The sequence below is a fragment of the Mya arenaria genome, chromosome 4, assembly GCF_026914265.1.
Source record: "Mya arenaria isolate MELC-2E11 chromosome 4, ASM2691426v1".
NCBI lineage: Eukaryota > Metazoa > Mollusca > Bivalvia > Myida > Myidae > Mya > Mya arenaria.
In genome coordinates, this window is record NC_069125.1 from 37752266 (window position 1) to 37776310 (window position 24045).

Genomic DNA, 24045 nt, shown 5'->3' on the forward strand with positions numbered 1-24045 from the left:
GTATCCTGCAGTGTATAACATGCATTCTGAGCATATTCTGCAGTTCACGAGTGTATATACAAGTACACTATATATGTGTGTTTGTGGGGATGATTATAGTGCATTATATTATATATGTGATCACACAGGTGTGGTAATGCACTCCATATGTGTGTATGCATGGGTGAATTAGTGTGCACTATATGTGTATATGTAGGGGTGAGTTAGTGTGCACCATAATTATGTGAATATGTAGGGGTGAATTAGTGTGCACCATATGTGTAGTTGCAGGGGTGAATTATTGTGCGCCATGTATGTATGTAGGGGTGAATTAGTGGGCATCATATGTGTGTATGTTAGGTGTGAATAAGTGTGCACCATATGTGTGTATGTAGGAGTGAAGTAGTGTGCACCATATTTGTGTATGTCATGGGTAAATAAGTGTGCATCATATGTGTGTAAGTAGGAGGGAGATAGCGTGCACCTTATGTGTGAATGTAAGGGCTGAATAAGTGTGCACCATATGTGTGTATGTCAGGGGTGAATAAGTGTGCACCATATGTGTGTATGTCAGGGGTGAATAGGTGTGCACCATATGTGTGTATATCAGGGGTGAATAGGTGTGCACCATATTTGTGTATGTAAGGAGTGAATTAGTATGCACCATATTTGTGTATGTAAGGAGTGAATTAGTATGCACCATATTTGTGTATGTAAGGAGTGAATTAGTATGCACCATATTTGTGTATGTAATGAGTGAATTAGTATGGACCATACGTGTATGTAAGGAGTGAATTAGTATGCACCATATTTGTGTATGTAGGGATCATAGCTCACACTTTGTATGTGATCAAGTTGTTGTGATATTGCACACCATATATGTGTATGTCAGGATGAGAGTGCACTACATATGTGTGTATGTAGGGATACTATTGCACAACATAATTTATGTATGAAGGGGTAATATTCCTCACCGTATGTATGTATGTATGTATGTAGGGATACTATTGCACGCCATATTATGTATATATGTATGTGGGATAATATTGCATTACACATATGTTATGTAGGGATTACAATGTTTTACATATGTGTGTATGTAGGGATAATATTGCACTGCATGCATGTGCTTTGTGCTGATAGTAAATAGATGAATATGTAGATATGAACTACATGTTATGTATAGGCCTTGTTGCAAGTAGTGTTCTTGCAGTAAGTTGGGAAAGCTTTCTGATGCATTAGCCAGACCAAAAGGCATTCCATAATACACATTCAACTGTACAACTGTATGCATTTCTCACACCATTTTAGAACAAATGGAAATACTTTTTCTACAAGTCATTCAGCACGTCTTTCTACTGACAGTCTGCTTCACTTTCTCTAAACTAATAATGTTGAATTGAATGGAAAAGATATATTGATAAACCTTTTGGTATTGTAACTAGTTTCTGCCCCAGTGATTGGCCAACTGTTACCATCCACAGGTATTTTCTCTTTCTCTGCTGTATAAAATAATACACAATTTGCTGCATAACACTGAGCAACTGATGGATTAATAATTTCTCCCTGAAGACATTGCCAGCACCACATATATATGATACAACTAAAGTCATACAATCTTATACATTATACACTTGGTATAGGCCTGGGATGATTTTTTACCCTGGTGATAATCCAGGGCCTACGGCCATATCAAGAATTCAGTAAAGGCTGCTATATTATTATATGAATATGAATTAAGTATCATTTGCAGACAAATTATAGTTTTTAATATCTTGTACGTAAAAGTACTGGTCTGATTAAAATGAAATAAAAGGGACAAGCCAAGTAGCCCATTAGTGGTTGAATGGGAATTTTAACAATAATTTTCTATTCTGCTAAGCCGGGCGCAGAGAAACTGAATGAATGGCACTCTTAGAGCCAGCCTGGTCTAAGGTTGTTAAGGTCAGGTGAGAACAGAATGAGTAGTAGCTCGCATGTTTAAATGAAATTAAGAATCTTAATTCTACATGTCTTACTATGTCTGTGCTATAATCAGGCTATGTCTAACTATGTCTGTGCTATAATCAGGCTATGTCTAACTATGTCTGTGCTATAATCAGCCTATGTCTAACTATGACTGCAATATCCAGCTATTGTCTTACTATGTCTGTGCAATATCCAGCTATTGTCTTACTATGTCTGTGCAATATCCAGCTTAAGTCTTAGTATGTCTGTGAAATATCTGGTTTATGTCTTACTATGTGTGTGAAATATCTAGCTTATGTCTTACTATGTCTGTAAAAATATCTAGCTTATGTCTTACTATGTCTGTGAAATATCTAGCTTATGTCTAGCTATGTCTGTGCAATATCCAGCCATTGTCTTACTATGTCTGTGAAATATCTAGCTCATGTCTTACTATTTCTGTGCAATATCCAGCCATTGTCTTACTATGTCTGTGAAATATCCAGCCTATGCCTTACTATATCTGTGAAATATCTAGCTTATGTCATACTATGTCTGTGCAATATCCAGCCATTGTCTTACTATGTCTGTGAAATATCTAGCTTAAGTCTTACTATATCTGTGAAATATCTAGCTTATGTCTTACTATGTCTGTGCAATATCCAGCCTATGTCTGTGAAATATCTAGCTTAAGTCTTACTATATCTGTGAAATATCTAGCTTATGTCATACTATGTCTGTGCAATATCCAGTCATTGTCTTACTATGTCTATGAAATATCTAGCTTAAGTCTTACTATATCTGTGAAATATCTAGCTTATGTCTTACTATGTCTGTGCAATATCCAGCCTATGTCTGGCTATGTCTGTGAAATATCTAGCTTAAGTCTTACTATATCTGTGAAATATCTAGCTTATGTCTGTGAAATATCTAGCTTATGTCTTACTATGTCTGTGCAATATCCAGCCATTGTCTTACTATGTTTGTGAAATATCTAGCTTAAGTCTTACTATGTCTGTGAAATATCTGGCTTATGTCTTACTATGTCTGTGAAATATCTAGCTTATGTCTTACTATGTCTGTGAAATATCTGGATTATGTCTAACTTTGTCTGTGCCATATCAAGGCTATATCTTACTATGTGTGTGCAATATCCAACTATTGTCTTACTATGACAGTAATTGCCCACCTATATCTTACTATGACAGTGATTTATCCAGCCTATGTCTAACTATGTCTGTGCATTATCCAGCTTATGCCTTATTATGAGTCACATTCATTTGGTTACATTTGTTTTATCTCTGATTTTATTTGATTTTTGATGCCCTGGGAAGAGAGCAGTAACCATATTATGCTTTAAAATCTAAAATAAAAGGGAATTAATGGTAGAGCTTAACATTTATTTTATGTTTGTTCTGGAATAAGGCTTCATTTGATCCCTTGGCTGCTGTCTTTTGTGTAAATTGGTACTTTAAGTTTTATTACCATACTAAAGTATAAGCTGCTTTGGGCTTATCAGTAAGTTGAGTCAACCCTGGAAAACCATAAAATTGTGTACTACTAATATTTATTGAAAGAAAAATAATCACTCTACTTAAGGTCTAAAACAATAATCCCTTGCCACAAAACATTATTGAAGAGGTTGACTTTTCCCATTGATTGATTGTTAGGAGCTGCATCATTCAAACATCTATTAACTTGAAGAGTGACTTGTATATATCTATGGTACTTTAGCTTCTTAATGCTTGATGTGTTGTATTTAAAATGAACCCATTTTAAGACATGATAGACTTTTAGTTTGTGTTTGTGGAGATAATCAGTTGAGGTATTATCACAGCCTTTCAGCCATTGTTGTTGGCATTGTGTGAAAGTTATACAGTAACATTTAGCCATATTTCAAAACTCAATTAAAGACTCATTATGGCAAAATTTCATTTCATTGTCATTTTCCTTTTATCAGAGCATTGATGGGTAATTTGCTGAAATATATTACTATTTGAATGTTTTACTATTATTTACATAATTTTTTGTAAAAGAAATGGTAAAATATGATTTTTTATTCCTTTATAAAAATGTTTTTCTGAGTCTGATTCTAAACTTGGACTTGAGACTGTTCGTAATCATGGCCCCAAAGCCAATATTCACTAATGTCTTGATTTTGAGATTCAGACACGGAAATGCCAATTGTTAAATGCAATAAATGTAGTTTAATAACAATTTTTTGTATGAGAGATTGGTTATTTAAATGCTTAAACCTGTTCAGCAAGTTTTATTTGTAGCAATTTTACAATAAAAATAATATTTGTACTTTCAAGTTTTGAATAAAAAAGGCTTGATGAGGCTTATATTTCTATATTGTAATTTATATTGGTGTTGGTACATGTGTCAGTTTATAGCAATACAAGCTTGTTAAAAAACCCAGAATTGCAGTGAACTCGTGTATCACTGATCATTCCAAGGCGGTACTTCCTTCATTTATCGGTAAAGCTATTTTGATCCATACCTGGTGTGTTTATGGTGTTTGTATTTGTGTATGTGTAAAAAACGCTTGTGTCTCTAAATCATAGTCATTGGGCACTTGCCTTGTGCTACTTTAACAGGGTTTAATTTTGAAGTTTCGACTACTCGGCTTGTCCCTGTAGTTTTCATTGTATTATTGAGTCTGAAACTCAGACTAAGGATGTCAGTGAATATGGGCCCTGCATCTGCATATTATATCAGAGAGAGTAGAAACCACAGACTAAGGATGTCAGTGAATATGGACCCTTCATCTGCATATTATATCAGAGAGAGTAGAAACCACTTACTAAGGGTTTCATTGAATAAAGGCCCTTCATCTGCATATTCTATCAGAAAGAGTAGAAACCACAGACTAAGGAGAGCAGTGAATATGGGCCCTTCATCTGCATATTATATCAGAGAGAGTAGAAACCACTGACTAAGGAGAGCAGTGAATATGGGCCCTGCATCTGCATATTATATCAGAGAGAGTAGAAACCACAGACTAAGGATGTCAGTTAATATGGACCCTTCATCTGCATATTATATCAGAGAGAGTAGAAACCACTTACTAAGGGCTTCATTGAATAAAGGCCCTTCATCTGCATATTCTATCAGAAAGAGTAGAAACCACAGACTAAGGAGAGCAGTGAATATGGGCCCTTCATCTGCATGTTCTATCAGAAAGAGTAGAAACCACAGACTAAGGAGAGCAGTGAATATGGGTCCTGCATCTGCATATTATACCAAAGAGTAGAAACCACTGTCGAAACTAAATGCAGGTTTGTGGTGCACCCTTAAGTGCCATGATGCACATATCGATGACTGAAGTGGAAAAATGCATATAAGGCCAAGATACTTCTATTTCCTGGTAAACATTGGTATGTTGTTATTAAAATCATGGAATTGTAAAGCAGCATTTTTGTCGGAAAGAATCTTTGTGATCTTGTTCCAGCTCTGAGGTAATATCAATACGGAGACATCTGTTTGGGCTTAGGATTAGTCAATGTGCACATAATGCTGGGCCATAATGAGCACATAGTTTGAAGGAGTCTTCCTTTTTGCATGAATATTGATTGGGCCCAGGGTTTAATGAATCAGGGAGAAACTATTGTAGATATGCATGTCAGGAAGATATGAAACGATATTATTGCGGATTCTCGTCATATATCAGAGATGTAACGAAAGCGGTTAATTGCACAGTGGCTTTGTTTTATACCAGAAATGCATCTAAATTAACCACTAGAGAGTAGTTAATTGCATGCCATCTTCTTTGTTTTGACAATATTAGGAATTATAACATGCAATGGGTGAGAGTGGTCTAGTGGTTAAGGTGTCTGCTTCTCACCCAAGAGGGTGTGAGCTGAAGCCCTGTTGAAGGTATGTTCTCTTAAAGGGACTGTGTTACAGATTGGCACCAAAAAAAGTATTTATCCGTAACGAATCTCAGGACAATTATATAATGTGTTAAGCCTTGATATCATAATTGTAAAAAAAGTACCAAAATGTAAAAAAAAATAATGTCGGAGACCGGTTTGAACTCGCGTCGCCAAAATTGAAGTCCAGCATCTTACTCACTGAGCTACAAAGGCTTATTCTATTCGGGTGACATAATTAAGCTATACACCTACCTCGGTAATATCACGTGATAACACCGACTAGCCAATCATGCATAAGGAATGAATTCTACCTGGTAGACATACCCAGTAATCTTTTTTAATGGAAAAATACGAAATAACTGCTAAACTTAAATAAATTGTAAACTATGTGGTACTTCAGTTAGTAAGTTTCAATGCATTGTACACATCGATGCCAAGTTTATGTCAGTTTTCGACATTTTTTTTTTTTTTCGCTATTTTATCATACGTGAGACAGCCCCTTTAACAATGTACACCAGTGCTAATTCTACCCAGGCAATGGACTCGAGAGTGAATAATATCAGCTCAAAGCTATATACTTTAGGACATATTGATTAAAAATATCCTAATAGGATAGCAGAGAACTAATTTATATTTTTTATGCATGTGATGTTATATAAACAGTTGTTTTCAAACTTGCCAAAAAAAAGCTTAGATTATTGACGGGCTATGCCCCTTGACAAACTTGTCATCAAACTTGCCAATAAATAGCTTAGATAATTGTCAGGTTATTTGCCTTGAACAACTTTTTCTCAAACTTGCCAATAGATATCTCACAAAGTTGTTGGGTTATGCCCCTTGACCAACTTGTTCTCAAACTTGCCAATAAATATCCCACATAATTGTCAGGTTATTCCTTTGTTCTAAAATCTGCCAATAATTATCACACATTATTGTCGGGTTATTCACCTTGACCAACTCTTTCATAAACTTGCCAATAAATATCTCGGATTATTGTTATTCTTTTCACCAACTGAATTGTTCTCTGACATTTCAGTAGATATCTAAGATAACTGTTTGGTTATTCCCCTTGACAAACTTGTTCTCAAACATGCCAATAAATAGCTTTGATTATTGTCAGGTTATGCCCCTTGACCATCTTGTTCTCAAACTTGCCAACAAATATCTCTCATAATTGTTGGGTTAGTCCCCTTGACCAACTTGTTCACAAAACAAACTTGCCAATAAATATCTCACATAAGTGTCAGGTTATTATACCCCCACAAACGAAGATTGAGGGGGTATATAGGAGTGACCTTGTCGGTCGGTCGGTCGGTCGGTCGGTCGGTCGGTCGGTCGGTCGGTCGGTCTGTCTGTCTGTCTGTCTGCCGCAAGACAAAATTGTTTTTCTTCAAGACGCGAAAATTTGATTTTTTTTTCGGGGTTTTAATAAATTTTTTGTACGTTTAGGGTCATTTCCCGATGTTAAAATTTTAATTTTTTTTATCTTGATACCAGGTTACACTCGGCCGAATTTTGCCCCATGGATGGCATTGCCTACCTTCAGTCATATTTTGGTTTTTCGGTTTAAGCCCGTTACAAGTTTTCAAACTGATCAAAAAATCGTACAAATGTTACTTGTCATACACACAAGAAATGTAGCGAGTTATATTAATATTTATTGACGGGTTAAAAAAATATGACATTTTTCATTTTTTTGTTTTACCTGTCTGACAGCGTCTGTTAGCCAGACAGGTTCAGGCAACGCCTGTACCTTTCAAATTTTGTTTTTTTTAATTTTCTTTGTTAAATCATTTTTGTTTGTTAAGCAATTTTGCATGATTGTTCAGTTATATATTGACAATTTTCAAGCAAATTTTCAGTGAAATTGGAATACAGGTTTAAAAGATATTCGATATTGAAAATATTTCAAAATCTTTGCAGACGCAAACAGACGCCAGACGGATTTTGAGAGATAATTTTTCGTAATTAACTCTACAAAAAGGCATCATTTTTAACAGTTTTTACATTAAATATCATAGTTTATTGTTTCTTTTTACATTATGATTAAAATACAAAATAATATTAACATTTTTCAAATCGTTTTCCCGATATTTCAGACATTTGCTTCCAGACGCATGCGTCTGCCGTATGATTTTGCGGTACTTAAAACGCAATATCTACAACATTTTTTAACGTATTGGCATGATTTATTTACCAAAATGTAGGGTATATTATACGCTTTAAATTAAGGTGCTATTTGCTTTATTGCTATACGAAACAACTGTAGCGTTAGACGTCCCATATGCCTACCCCACCCTAGTTTTTCCCTTATTGATCGTGGTTTCGCATACATTTTACACCATTTTCAGTTTGTAAATCATTCAAATATTAAGTTATAGTTTTAAATTTGCTACAAACTTATAGGTGAATGATAAATTATTGAAAATGTAAATAAATGAATGATATCGTGCTGATTAGTTCTAGCACGTTGAGCGGAAAAAATGCTTGTAATAGCATGCTGTGTTACGCTTGTTTTTCGCGCTATACGCAGCTCCTGACCCCCAAATATGGCATGTATTTATATTTATGTACAGCTAGGAGTCTTAGCTACACTTTGAAAACATAATTACATGTGTCTGCCGACGGATTCCGCCAGCATGACCGAAACACGGATGTATCATGGCCATTTCCAGAGTCAATTGTACCATATTTGGAGCGGCTTTTTTTTATCCTCCTGGACCTACACTACTACACTACTACATACCACTACATACCACTACATACCACTACATACCACTACATACCACTACATACCACTACTACCACTACTACCACTACTACTACCACTACTACTACCACTACTACTACCACTACTACTACCACTACTACTACCACTACTACTACCACTACTACTACCACTACCACTACCACTACCACTACCACTACCACTACCACTACCACTACTACTACTACTACTACTACTACTACTACTACTACTACTACTACTACTTACTACTTACTACTTACTACACTACATACTACTACTACTACATACAACACTAATACATTACTACTACATACTACTACTACACTACTACTACATACTACACTACATACTACTACTACATACTACACTAATACTCTACTACTACATACTACTACTACATACTACTACTACATACTACACTACTACTACATACTACTACTTCATACTTCTACTACATACTACACTAATACACTACAACTACATACTACTACTACATACTAATACTACATACTACACTAATACACTACTACTACATACTACTACTACATACTACTACTACACTACTACACTACTACTACATAGTACTACTACACTACTACTACACACTAATACTACACTACTACACTACTACTACATACTATTACTACACTACTACACTACTACTACATACTACTACTACACTACTACACTACTACTACATACTACTACATACTACTACACTTCTACTACACTACTACTACATACTACTACTACACTACTACACTACTACATACTACTACTACACTACACTACTACACTACTACTACGTACTACTACTACACTACTACACTACTACATACTATTACTACACTACTACACTACTACATACTATTACTACACTACTACACTACTACTACATACTACTACTACACTACTACACTACTACTACATACTACTACTACACTACTACACTACTACTACATACTACTACAACACTACTACTACATACTACTACTACACTACTACTACATACTACTAATACACTACTACATACTACACTACTACATAATACTACTACTACACTACTACACTACTACTACATACTACTACATACTACTACTACACTACTACTACATACTACTACACTACTATATACTACACTACTACATACTACACTACTACATACTACTATATACTAATACATACTACTACATACTACTATATACTACTATATACTACTACACTACTACTACTACTACAACTACTACTACTACTACTACCACTACTACTACTACTACTACTACTACTACTACTACTACTACCACTACCACTACCACTACCACTACCACTACCACTACCACTACCACTACCACTACCACTACCACTACCACTACTACTACTACTACTACTACTAACTACTACTACTAACTACTATTACACTACATACTACTACTACTACACTACATACTACTACTACTACTACTACACTACTACACTACTACTACTACTACTACTACTACTACTACTACTACATACTACTACTACTACTACTACTACTACTACTACTACTACTACTACTACTTCTACTACTTCTACTACTACTACTTCAGCTTGTTTCGGCTAGTACTACCACTACATTACTACTACTACTACTACTACTACTACTACTACTACTACTACTACTACTACTACTACTACTACTACTACTACTATTACTACTACTATTACTACTACCACTACTTCTACTACTACACTACTACATACTACGACTACTACTACTACTACTACTACTACTACATACTACTACTACTACACTACTACACTACTACATACTACAACTACACTACTACATACTACTACTACATACCACTTCTACACTATTACACTACTACTACTACTACTACTACTACTACTACTACTACTACTACTACTACTACTACTACTACTACTACTACTACTACTACTACTACTACTACTACTACTATACTACATACTACACTACTACACTACTACATACTACTACACTACATACTACTACTACTACTACTACTACACTACATACTACTACTACTACTACTACACTACTACACTACTACTACTACTACTACTACTACTACTACTACTACTACTACTACTACTACTACTACTACTACTTCTACTACTTCTACTACTACTACTTCAGCTTGTTTCGGCTAGTACTACCACTACATTACTATTACGACTGGTTCAGCTAGTACTACTACTACACTACCGTTTCAGCTAGTCCTACCACTACACTACTAATTTTCCTGCTTCAGCTTTTACTACCACTACACTGCTACTACTACTATTTCAAATAGTACTACTACACTACTACCACTAATGCTTCAGCTAGTACTACCACTACACTACTACTGCTTCAGCCAGTACTACCTCTACACTACTAATACTACTGCTTCAGCTAGTACTATCACTACTCTACTCATGGCCGTAGGCCTGAGTGATATATTATTTTGAATAATAACGAAAACTTCGGGTTATTCTTCGATAAATCACATTCGAAACTTGTTATTTCGATTCTAACACGATATATCTTTAAAGAACAGTGTTAAAATAATGGTAACTACTTTTTTACGCGCCTGGATCAATAAGGATTGACTTCATCGCATTTGCACGTCCGTTGTATATTGCAGAATAACCTGACTTTGGTTTTCTACTATGGGTATTTAGGATATTTACTGATCGTATTAAAATTAAAGAAAATGTATAAAATTTAGCTAGAATTCAAACTAATCATGCATTTTCTTTTATCTTTATAAATGTCTTCAAGATACATGTGTCTGCAAAACCCGGCATTGCCGTCCCAAGAAGACAAAATTGAATCTTTTTTTCAAAATTATAGAAAAATGTATGCTATTTCAAAATATATTAAATAGTAAATATGCATTTGTAATATTTAGCAATAAATCAAAAACAATTCAGGCATTTTCTTTGGGTTTTCTTTTATATCTTCAAGACACTTATGTCTGCAAAACCCCGCAATGCCGTCCCAGGCAGACAAACCAAATTGAATCTCTTTTTAAAATTATAGACAAATGTATGCTATTTCAGAATTTAAAGACTGGCTATAATATTGAGCTAGATTACAAACAAATCATGCATTTTCTTTTATTTTTATTTCTTCAAGACACTTATGTCTGCAAAACCCGGCATTGCCGTCCCTGGCAGACAAAACAAATTCAGTCTCTTGACAAGTTTATAGAAAAATGCATGCTATTTCAGAATTTTAAGACTAAGATATTTAGCTACATTTCAAACAAAGCATGCATTTTCTTTTACTTTTATGTCTTCAAGACACTTATGTCTGCAAAACCCAGTATTGCCGCCCCGTCAGACAAACCAAATTGAATCTCTTCCAAAATTATAGAGAAATGTATGCCATTTCAGAATTTAAAGATTTGGGTATAATATTGGGTAGATTTCAAACAAATCATGCATTTTCTTTTATTGTTATGTCTTCAAGTCAGTTATGTCTGCAAAACCAGTCATTGCCGCCCCGGCAGACAAACCAAATTGAATCTCTTTCCAAAATTATAGAGAAATGTATCATTTTAGAATTTAAAGATTGGGTATAATATTTAGCTATATTTCAAACAAATCATGTATTTTCTTTTATTTTATTTTATGTCTTCAAGTCACATATGACTGCAAACCACGGCATTGCCGTCCCAGACAGACAAACCAAATTGAATCTCTTTTCAAATTTATAGAAAAATGTATTCTATTTCAGAATTTATTAAATATAACATTTAATACTTAGCTAGAATTTAAGGAAATCAGGTATTTTTGTTTTGTTTTTATTTATATCTTCAAGACCCTTATGTCTGCGAAACCCGGCATTGCCGTCCCTGACAGACAAACCAAATCGAATCTCTTTACAAAATAATACAGAAATGTATGCTATTTCAGAAAGATTGGGTATAATATTTAGCTAAATTACAAACAAATCATGCATTTTCTTTTATTATTATGTCTTCAAGACACTAATGTCTGCAAAACCCTGCATTGCCGTCCAAGGCAGACAAACCAAATTTGAATCTCTTTTCAAAATTATAGACAAATGTATGCTTTTTCAGAATTTAAAGATTGGGTATAATATTGAGCTAGATTACAAACAAATCATGCATTTTCTTTTATTTCTATTTCTTCAAGACACTTATGTCTGCAAAACCCGGCATTGCCGTCCCTGGCAGACAAACCAAATTCAATCTCTTTACAAGATTATAGAGAAATGTATCATTTTAGAATTTAAAGATTGGGTATAATATTTAGCTAGATTTCAAACAAATCATGTATTTTCTTTTATTTTATGTCTTCAAGTCACTTATGTCTGCAAAACCCGGCATTGCCGTCCCAGACAGACTAACCAAATTGAGTCTCTTTTCAAATTTATAGAAAAATGTATTCTATTTCAGAATTTATTAAATATAACTCTTAGCTAGAATTTAAGAAAATCATGCATTTTCTTTGGTTTTTATTTATATCTTCAAGACGCTTATGTCTGCGAAACCCGGCATTGCCGTCCCTGACAGACAAACCAAATTGAAACTCTTTACAAAATTATACAGAAATGTATGCTATTTCAGAAAGATTGGGTATAGTATTTAGCTAAATTACAAACAAATCATGCATTTTCTTTTATTATTATGTCTTCAAGACACTAATGTCTGCAAAACCCGGCATTGCCGTCCAAGGCAGACAAACCAAATTGAATCTCTTTTCAAAATTATAGACAAATGTATGCTATTTCAGAATTTAAAGATTGGCTATAATATTGAGCTAGATTACAAACAAATCATGCATTTTCTTTTATTTTTATTTCTTCAAGACACTTATGTCTGCAAAACCCGGCATTGCCGTCCCTGGCAGACAAACCAAATTCAATCTCTTTACAAGATTATAGAAAAATTTATGCTATTTCAGAATTTTAAGTTTAAGATATTTAGCTAGAATTCAAACAAATCATGCATTTTCTTTTGTTTTTATTAATGTCTTCAAGAGACATTTGTGTGCAAAACATAGTGTTGCCGGCCCTGACTGACAAACTAAATTAAATCTCTTTTCAAAATTATAGAGAAATATATGATATTTCAGTGTTTAAAGATTGGGTATAATATTTAGCTAGATTTCAAACAAATCAAGCATTTTCTTTTATTTTTATGTCTTCAAGACACTTATGTCTGCAAAACCCGGCATTGCCGTCCCTGGCAGACAAAACAAATTGAATCTCTTCAAAATTATAGACAAATGTATGATATTTCAGTGTTTAAAGATTGGGTATAATATTTAGCTAGATTTCAAACAAATCAAGCATTTTCTTTTATTTTTATGTCTTCAAGACACTTATGTCTGCAAAACCCGGCATTGCCGTCCCTGGCAGACAAAACAAATTGAATCTCTTTTCAAAATTATAGACAAATGTATGCTTTTTCAGAATTTAAAGATTGTTCAAATTTATAGAAAAATGTATTCTATTTCAGAATTTATTAAATATAACACTTAGCTAGAATTTAAGAAAATCATGCATTTTCTTTGGTTTTTATTTATATCTTCAAGACGCTTATGTCTGCGAAACCCGGCATTGCCGTCCCTGACAGACAAACCAAATTGAAACTCTTAACAAAATTATACAGAAATGTATGCTATTTCAGAAAGATTGGGTATAGTATTTAGCTAAATTACAAACAAATCATGCATTTTCTTTTATTATTATGTCTTCAAGACACTAATGTCTGCAAAACCCGGCATTGCCGTCCAAGGCAGACAAACCAAATTGAATCTCTTTTCAAAATTATAGACAAATGTATGCTATTTCAGAATTTAAAGATTGGCTATAATATTGAGCTAGATTACAAACGAATCATGCATTTTCTTTTATTTTTATTTCTTCAAGACACTTATGTCTGCAAAACCCGGCATTGCCGTCCAGGGCAGACAAACCAAATTGAATCTCTTTTCAAAATTATAGACAAATGTATGCTATTTCAGAAATTAAAGATTGGCTATAATATTGAGCTAGATTACAAACAAATCATGCATTTTCTTTTATTTTTATTTCTTCAAGACACTTATGTCTGCAAAACCCGGCATTGCCGTCCCTGGCAGACAAACCAAATTCAATCTCTTTACAAGATTATAGAAAATTTATGCTATTTCAGAATTTTAAGTTTAAGATATTTAGCTAGAATTCAAACAAATCATGCATTTTCTTTTGTTTTTATTAATGTCGTCAAGAGACATTTGTGTGCAAAACATAGTGTTGCCGGCCCTGACTGACAAACTAAATTAAATCTCTTTTCAAAATTATAGAGAAATATATGATATTTCAGTGTTTAAAGATTGGGTATAATATTTAGCTAGATTTCAAACAAATCAAGCATTTTCTTTTATTTTTATGTCTTCAAGACACTTATGTCTGCAAAACCCGGCATTGCCGTCCCTGGCAGACAAAAAAAATGAATCTCTTCAAAATTATAGACAAATGTATGATATTTCAGTGTTTAAAGATTGGGTATAATATTTAGCTAGATTTCAAACAAATCATGCATTTTCTTTTATTTTTATGTCTTCAAGACACTTATGTCTGCAAAACCCGGCATTGCCGTCCCTGGCAGACAAACCAAATTCAATCTCTTTACAAGATTATAGAGAAATGTATCATTTTAGAATTTAAAGATTGGGTATAATATTTAGCTAGATTTCAAACAAATCATGTATATTCTTTTATTTTATGTCTTCAAGTCACTTATGTCTGCAAAACCCGGAATTGCCGTCCCAGACAGACAAACCAAATTGAATGTCTTTTCAAATTTATAGAAAAATGTATGCTATTTCAGAATTTATTAAATATAACATTTAATACTTAGCTAGAATTTAAGGAAATCAGGCATTTTCTTTGGTTTTTATTTATATCTTCAAGACCCTTATGTCTGCAAAACACGGCATTTCCGTCCAAATTCAATCTCTTTACAAGATTAAAAAATTCATGCTATTTCAGAATCTTTAAAAGATTAAAATATTTAGCTAGAATTCAAACAAATCATGCATTTTCTTTGATTTGTATGAATGTCTTCAAGAGACATGTGCAAAACCCAGTATTGCCGCCCCGACAGACAAACCAAATTAAATCTCTTTTCAAAATTATAGAGAAATGTATGCTATTTCAGAGTTTAAAGATGTTAATTCTGAATATAAAGATTAGCCATAATTAAAACAAATCATGCATTCTTTTATTTCTATGTCTTCAAGACACTTATGTCTGCAAAACCCGGCATTGCCGTCCCAGGTAGATAAACCAGATTGATTCTCTTTTGAAAATTATAGAGAAACGCATGTTATTTCATAATTTAAAGATAAAGTTTAAATAAAATAGTTAATAAATAAAATCGTGTGAAAACAGAGGTTCGCGGTCAATTAACTTAATAGCTAAACAATCTTCTTTTTTTTTCAGAAATTCAAATCTTAGTAGCTTCTAGTCTATTTCAAACATTCCCGAAGAGTCATAGTTTCGAATCCAACACTGGTCTGGGCTAAATATTACACTAGCTCGAAATGATGACATTTTGTACTATTTATGTATAATGTTATTTTGGATGAATTAATTAAACGATGTCTGAGATACATTATATGAATAATTTACGACGTTTTAATAATATTCGATAATCAATAAATATAACTCAACCGTTTTAAATTGATAATATATTCCAATCTTGTTGCAAACTTTTGGCAGAGATCTTCGGTCAACACATAGACAATAAATTTGATAAAACATATCAGAACGAATTCTTAATCATATCTTATATCAGCACAAAATAAACCGTTTTTATTAAAACTTACTTGTTGTGATTTGTCAGGCTCAAGTGTCATGCAGTAATTGAAATACACAACGTTACTTGACATTTTCACCTGAAAAAACATAGGAAATTTGAACATCTGGACACAAATATTATACCCAAAACACTCAATCAAAACAATGTAATACAGAATGTTTTTAGAAAATATTCAATAACAATTAAAAAATGATACTTTTGGAGAAATACTTTAAAGCAAATAAAAGAAACAAACAAAAAATATTAAATGTTGTGCAGGTGTTATTTAATACAGTCGAAACTCGTTATCTCATGGCTCGATATCCTCGTTGGCTCGAACCAGATTAAAAGGACCGATTTTTTTTTACTCTTTGTTCATATAAAATTCGATCGGATGGCTCGATAACTTGAGGGTCGATATTTCTCCACGCTCGAAGTCATTTTCGCGGTCCCAAGTAAGAATTTCACACTTTGTGGGAAATATTTGCTTGGGTTGATGTCATTCTCGCGGGTTCAGTTAAAAATCTCACACCTTGGTTTGTTTGCGTGCGAATCGATTAAAATTGCTTGACTGGTATAATAGTTATTACCAAATTTAAATGTTTTTTACAGTTTGAATAAACATGCCATCACTTTAAGTTCTGTCTCTAATTGTTATCCATCTATAAATTTCTAAGCCTTTAGATACAGCTTATAAGCTATGTTTGTGTTACCCACTGTTTAAAATTGCTTGTTTGTTGTTTCGCATAAATGTATTTTTATAATAAATTAAAAAAATCAAAATGATATTTTCTAAGTATCGAATAAGTCATGTTACGGATATAGCGTAGCAAATAACAAACGCTGTAAAAAATACTTTTTGTAATTAATACAAAAATAACATTCTGTAAACAATCCCGCTTGGCTCGATATTCTCGAGGCTCGAAGTATTTTGGCCGATCCCTAAAATATCGAGCTATCGAGTTTCGACTGTAATTAACTTTAATGAACAGAACAATGATATCAACAAAACATTAATAGATTTAAAAGATTAATGTATTAAAAGATAATTGATATTTTTACAACAAACTGTAATACTTGTGAATAACAAATTAAGTGCATCAATTATCTATTTTATATTATACAATACAATATCTTTTATTGCTGAGAAACAAATTACATGTTTATAGCAAATAAACAAACAAATTGAATTTTTTATTTCAAAGTTATTATTCATACATGTAATTATGTTTAAACACCTTTCTATTCACAGATACTGACAATGAGCGACATTTAATTAAAGTTAATTGTACAATTGATTATTTTCTTTGAATGATGTGTTGTTAGTGTGGGTAATTCAATCTTTAGTAAGCATTATCCTCGTAGAATCATATCTTCTAGTTAGCACCCTCAAATTGTAAACAATCCATGCGATTACATATATTATTGGCATAGAAAATATAATTTTATACAGAGTATATTAATTTTCTTGTATCGGCTTAATATTAAGAAATAAAATGATCGTAAAACATGAATTCTGTATACGTCGATTTTTCAACTGCTTGCAAAAACATATTATGAAATAGAAAATCATTCACTTAAGAATTAGTAATATTTTTTTGGGGAGTCTTTATTTTCATTAACCTTTTGTTTTTAGTTGAACTAAATTGGAAATAACATGTAGAAGTATTTTGATTTAACCGGATTCAACAAAGATTAATTTCGGGGCTCTGGTGTATACTGCATTGCCATCTTACGTTCAAACGGAAAATCATAAATTTTGGTTTCCTTTTTAATGCTAAAATTGAATATGTTTATTTTACTGCTAAACATTCAATTTGTATTGTTTGCGGAAAGATATTGATATATTAAATTCCTTGATATTTCTTTTACAATTAAAGATATGAAATTTAACTCTTATTTATATATTAAGGTAGTCAGCTAAAATATACACTAGTTGATTGTGCATATGGTGTCACAAGGGCCATAAAAGGGGACAGGATATGCCGCGAACGTATAACTTTATGGGCGTGACTACCTAATTAAATCGCAATTTGACAGAATATTGCCCTCAGCCAATCAGAGAGAAGATTCAAAAAAGAAAGGTCTGCCGGTTCGATTGGGGGAGGGGCTTACCAATCTCTTTAGTTTCCGACACAATTCAACTTAAACTTCATGTTTTGTACTTTTCGGATTTCATTTAAAACCACATGTTTTATTCAATTATAATATAGAGCTTGAGCACATTTTAAGAATTTTGATACCAAACACGTCCTTTTTAGCTATAAAATGACAAGTACTGTTTTTTCAGTCCGATTGGCAGACATGAATCAAATGAAATCTTGTGAATCTTGTGCATCATTATCGCGTCTAAATAAAAACATGGAGGTTTGTAATGTTTGAAATGGCGTTAATTTACAAAAATAAAATACTGAAGGTTTCAGTTGCACTTTTGCTAGGATACAATGTACAATGTCATTCATTAATTAGTATATTAATTAATTCTTTCGTTCGATCGTTCGTTGGTTTCATCCGTCTGTCATCCATCCATCTTCGTTCGTTCTTTCGTTCTTTCGTTCTTTCGTTCGTCCGTTCGTTCGTTCTGTTCGTATCACTTACTCACTCATTTATATCCTTCACTGTTACGGAGCTACACTTTAATGTGAAAATATATGAGATATGAACAATAAAACATTCATCGCAAAATTACTTGAGGTAAAGATACGTAACTTTATCAATATTTACATAATAGATAACTGTTAAGTCGTTATTAGATATAAAAGAAGTCTTGAACTGTCATGCATTTCACAGTTAAATACCATAATTATCATGACGTGATGAAAATCATGTCACACAGCACTGGTAAATGGATTCAATTTCTTAAAAAAACATTTGAAATACATAAGAAATATTCAAAATATATTTCACTCGCGAACATGATAACTTACATTCTTACTCGTGAACATTATTAATTATGGTGATCAGTGGGTGAAACTATTTTTTTTATCTTAAACTGAAATAAAAAGATAGCCTTAAAATTGGGAAAACTTATGTGACAGAATGTTTCAAACACCAACAACAATATTTTGTTTTAAATTACGACCAATTATAACTGCATGCACATATTTTCAATGGGGTTATTAAAAACATTCCTAACAGCAGCATGTCATTTCAGTACCAAACACAATACAGCCTTAAGCTGACATATTTCCCGTCAACCAATTTTTATATGACCCTTTAAAGAATTTAAGATCACTATCTGTAAGCGGTGCTTTATGATCTTTACCGCCCTTCCGGTCTATGAACAGTTGGGTGCAGTAAAACACCATGGCGCATACGCGTGAAACATGGAAAACAATCTAAATATACATAGATCTCATTTTTTATGCACCCAGCGTTCTTTGTGGATATGTACACGAGCCCGCAAATTTGCAATGTTCTTGTTTATAAATAGGATAGTCAATAGGAGTGGAATAGTAGCAGTTTTTGTACTTTTATATGTTGAAATAAGGTAAATTGAATTGAAAAGTACCTTGTTAATTTAATTTCAATGATGTTGATTTAATGTCAAAATGCTTAGAAAGATTGCAACACTAAGCAATCGGTACATGCGGTATGACAAAGTGTTAAATAGAAGTTAAAAGCGTAAATTGCACAGACGATACATTATTTGACGGGTCTTTTTAATCATAGCAAGTTGTATACTGTTATTATCAGCTTTTGTTAGTAATTTCAAAACAACATGATCATTATCGCACATTTTAAATATATTAAATACAACAATTATTCCCTCGAAATTGTCCGCAGTAAAATTTCATAGACAAATTGAAGACACGCAGACGTGGTAGTAGCTGTTCATGCAATTATATATTTTTATATTTAAATATTATTTCTTTCAAATTAATATTTTTTATTCTAATGAATATAGTCTTAATTAACAACAAACATTTAATTTTTTCCAATAAAAACGATGATTTAAGCTATCGATAAATTTATGAATCGGTACAGGCAGCGCCTGCCACTGACGGCATCGCCTGCGTATGTCGATACAGGCAACGCCGGTATTTGACCGTGATTGCCTACCGTCTTGAGGCCTGTCTGTCTGTCTGTCTGTCTGTCTGTCGGTTTTCATGGTTTCCGGACGATAACTCATGAAAGGCTAGACAGATTTGAAAAAATTTTGGTACACAGGTGTAACATCAGAAGATACAGGTCAAGTTCGATATTGGGGCTGGTGGGGCCAAGGTCAAGGTCACTGTTACTAAAAATAGATTTACGGTTTCCGGACGATAACTCATGAAAGGCTAGACAGATTTGAACAATTTTTGGTACACAGGTGTAACATCAGAAGATACAGGTCAAGTTCGATATTGGGGCTGGTGGGGTCAAGGTCATTGTTACTAACAATAGAAAAACGGTTTCCGGACGATAACTCATGAAAGGCTAGTTTTTCTTGTCATTAGTGTAACTTCTAAATTACTCAACAGATTTAAATAAAACAATACATGCATGTTAAAAGAAGATGCAGTGTGCAGTAACCTTGGAGCTATGGCCTCTTTTCAAAGGAATGGTTTGCCATTCCTGTGTCCAGGTGGCATTTGGGGGTATTCGTCACTCCTGTGACAGCTCTAGTTACCCTTGACAACCTTGTACTCAAACTTGCCAATAAATATCTCACATAAGTGTCAGGTTATTACCCTTGACCACCTTGTTCTCAAACTTGCCAATAAATATCTCACATAATTGTCAGGTTATTCCTCTATCTTGAACTTTTAATTGGCATCAGCTTGCGATACTCTTGTTTAAGCTTTTGAATCTTATTATAGAAAGCACTCTTATAGATTGTAATTACTAATTAGTACCCTTAATAGCTGACTTCACATTTAGTCAGAGGTAAATTACCATAAAGTGTTCACATTTGCAGCAAAGTGGTAAACAGATTTACAGCATGCCTGAAAAATATCTGAAATGCCAATGCAGCTGTGAAACCATATTGTCATAACACATAGTTTGTTAAATATGACAATAGACAAACAATACTTAGCAAAAACACATGAATGCTCAGAATTAGGCTGGAAATGCCATTGACGTCAATGAAGGAAGATCTGAAATGCACATTTAAATGATCAGATTAGTTGTAATCATTTTGCAAAAAGCTATCATTCACAGAAACAGCAAAGAGCAGAAATGGTTCTTCTTGTAAAAATTTAAATTAGCCAATTTTGGCATCACATCAAATATATTATTAAGAAGAAGAAGCTTGACTTAAAAGCGCATTAGGCTGGGTTTATCTGTTTGATAATTTATTTATTGAGAATTTGAATTCTGTATATACACATGTCATGATAGTAAACAGTTTACTAACTTACATTAAAAATAGCGTATACCGTCTTTAATGTACCATTGACCTTGAAAAAATATGTTACACCATGGACTTGGCCATTATGCTTTAAGTCACAGAAAACTATGATGTTATTTTTTACCATTATGTCAAATGACCAATTTCTGTCACTTATCACATACACCTATTTCTATAATTGTGAATTCCTATATTTCAGATTCTGCCCCTCGTTGGAGAGCAAAGTTTTGCGGTTCCCAGGCCGGAGTCATCAAGTTTGGCTGGAACCAGAAGGTAATTGAAATTATTTTTTTTATGGTAGAATAGAAATTTTGCAGATCTTTATATATATATATATATATATATATATATATATATATATATATATATATATATATATATATATATATATATATATATTGTGAGGTACTGGTAGTCTTATTAAGTAGTCTCAGTTTGGGATGATGTTTAAAACCAGATTTACATGCAAAGAATTATCAGTTTATTTTAATGTATTTATTTTTGCTCTGCTGAATTAATATGTAAGCAAAATGTGATTACTTGAATCACATATACCTACATGTAAAAAGTGCAATGCAAAAGAGTACAGACTTCTACATAATACCTAACACTAACACGTAATTAAGTAAAGCCGTAGGACAAACCAACATAAGGATCATTCTTTTTCTCTTTGCCTTGTGGTTGACTTAGCTCTAATAATTCCATTTGATTTGAATAGTTCTAATTAATTTTAGCTCTAGCCAATATAATTATTTGATATAATTTTAGCTCTAGCCGATTTAATAGTTTTAATTAATTTAAGCTCTCGCCGATTTAATATTTTGATTTAATTTTAGCTCTAGCCAATTTAATAATTTGATTTGGTTTAAGCTCTACGCAATTTAATAATTTGAATTATTTTTAGCTCTAGCCGAATTAATAATTTGATTTAATTTTAGCTCTAGCCAATTTAATAATTTGATTTGGTTTAAGCTCTATGCAATTTAATAATTTGAATTATTTTTAGCTCTAGCTGATTGAATAATTTGATTTGATTTTAGCTCTAGCCAATTTAATAATTTAATTATAGCTCGAGCTGATTTAATAATCTAATTATAGCTCGAGCTGATTTAATAATTCGACTTAATTTTAGATGTAACTGATTTAATCATTCGATTTAATAAATCTGGGCTCATCCAGGATTCCTACTGTGTCCTTGGGAGCTATTTTTCTGCCACTGTCATAATGACAGTCAGGTTTACGTCCTAATTAGTGCAGGAATGTTATTATGGACAAATACAAGTCTTTAGCGCCAAAACATCTCTCAGTCTGACGTTAGTAGCTTCAATTTCTTATCTTGCTTACAGATGCTGTTTTTCTGTAAACAAGGTATAAATGTCATTTCTGGCACCAGCCTACAAAACAGCCTGGTGTGAACACCCTCAGTTTCTCGTTACTGATAGTAGTATTGTCCAGCTTATGGTTTCTTGGTGCTCACCGCAGGGCACCCACATTTTTGCCAATAACATTGGCCAGTGATAGACAAAACAGACTATTACCTGCTTCTCAATCTTTCCCGCCATTCCTGGAAGGTTGAAAATTATCTTCGCTTCATGTTGGAGCTTCTAGATAGTCTGCCTGTCAGTCTGTCAAAGGTGGATCGTTAGCACTGCCTCATTAATACCAAGTTTTCAGAGCTCACGGATATCACTCCAGCTGAGCTCCCGCACTTAATAAAAGTGCTTTTGCAATAAAGCTAGAAATCCTGATTAGCATGGTTTCTTGGTATCTATGAATGATAATGAATATTTTTTACAAAAATCGAATTAAGCTGTATAGTTTGACATGGTTTTTTTATCTGTTTAACTGAAAATGTGCATTTTGTAATTTAAGAAAAAAAGAAAATTAACTATCAGTTTTGGAAGCTTTTCCTTATGATTTTGTTCGTAAAAGAGTAAGAATGAATATTTATTGATTTATACAAACCATCTGATTAAGTTATGTCCTGCAGTGAATTTTGATATTTAATACATGCCTATTAAGTTATTTACATCACTGCATTTTTCTAAACTCACCCATCACAAAAAGCAGAGTGATTGGATCAATGTTATATTGTTGTTTATTCAGCTGTCTAGTTGTTTTGATTTTTTTAAAAATCAAAGAAAAACAGTTAAGATTTTGTCACAGTCTTAGCTATTGTTTTAAGGGACATCATCTAGCAAAAACTTCAACCTTTGCTGAAACTAAAAAACACACAAATCTTGATACACTTGTTACCAGTGACAACACACATTTGTACCAAGGGCTGCTAATTCTTGCTTGATAATTAAGAAGTTATTCTCCTTAATT

General features: G+C 33.0%; 1 protein-coding gene across 3 annotated transcripts in view; it reads left to right on the forward strand.

The window, feature by feature from the left end:
* Positions 1-24045, forward strand: part of LOC128231333 (protein MTO1 homolog, mitochondrial-like) — a 119896-nt gene that overhangs the window by 81971 nt on the left and 13880 nt on the right. For all 3 annotated transcript variants that reach the window (XR_008260350.1, XM_052944003.1, XM_052944002.1), the window contains one exon: positions 21917-21990. Coding sequence is in view for 2 of the 3 variants with exons in the window: in XM_052944003.1 (XP_052799963.1) it covers positions 21917-21990 (74 nt within the window). In the remaining variant the exon portion in view is untranslated. The remainder of the gene's footprint in view (positions 1-21916; positions 21991-24045) is intronic.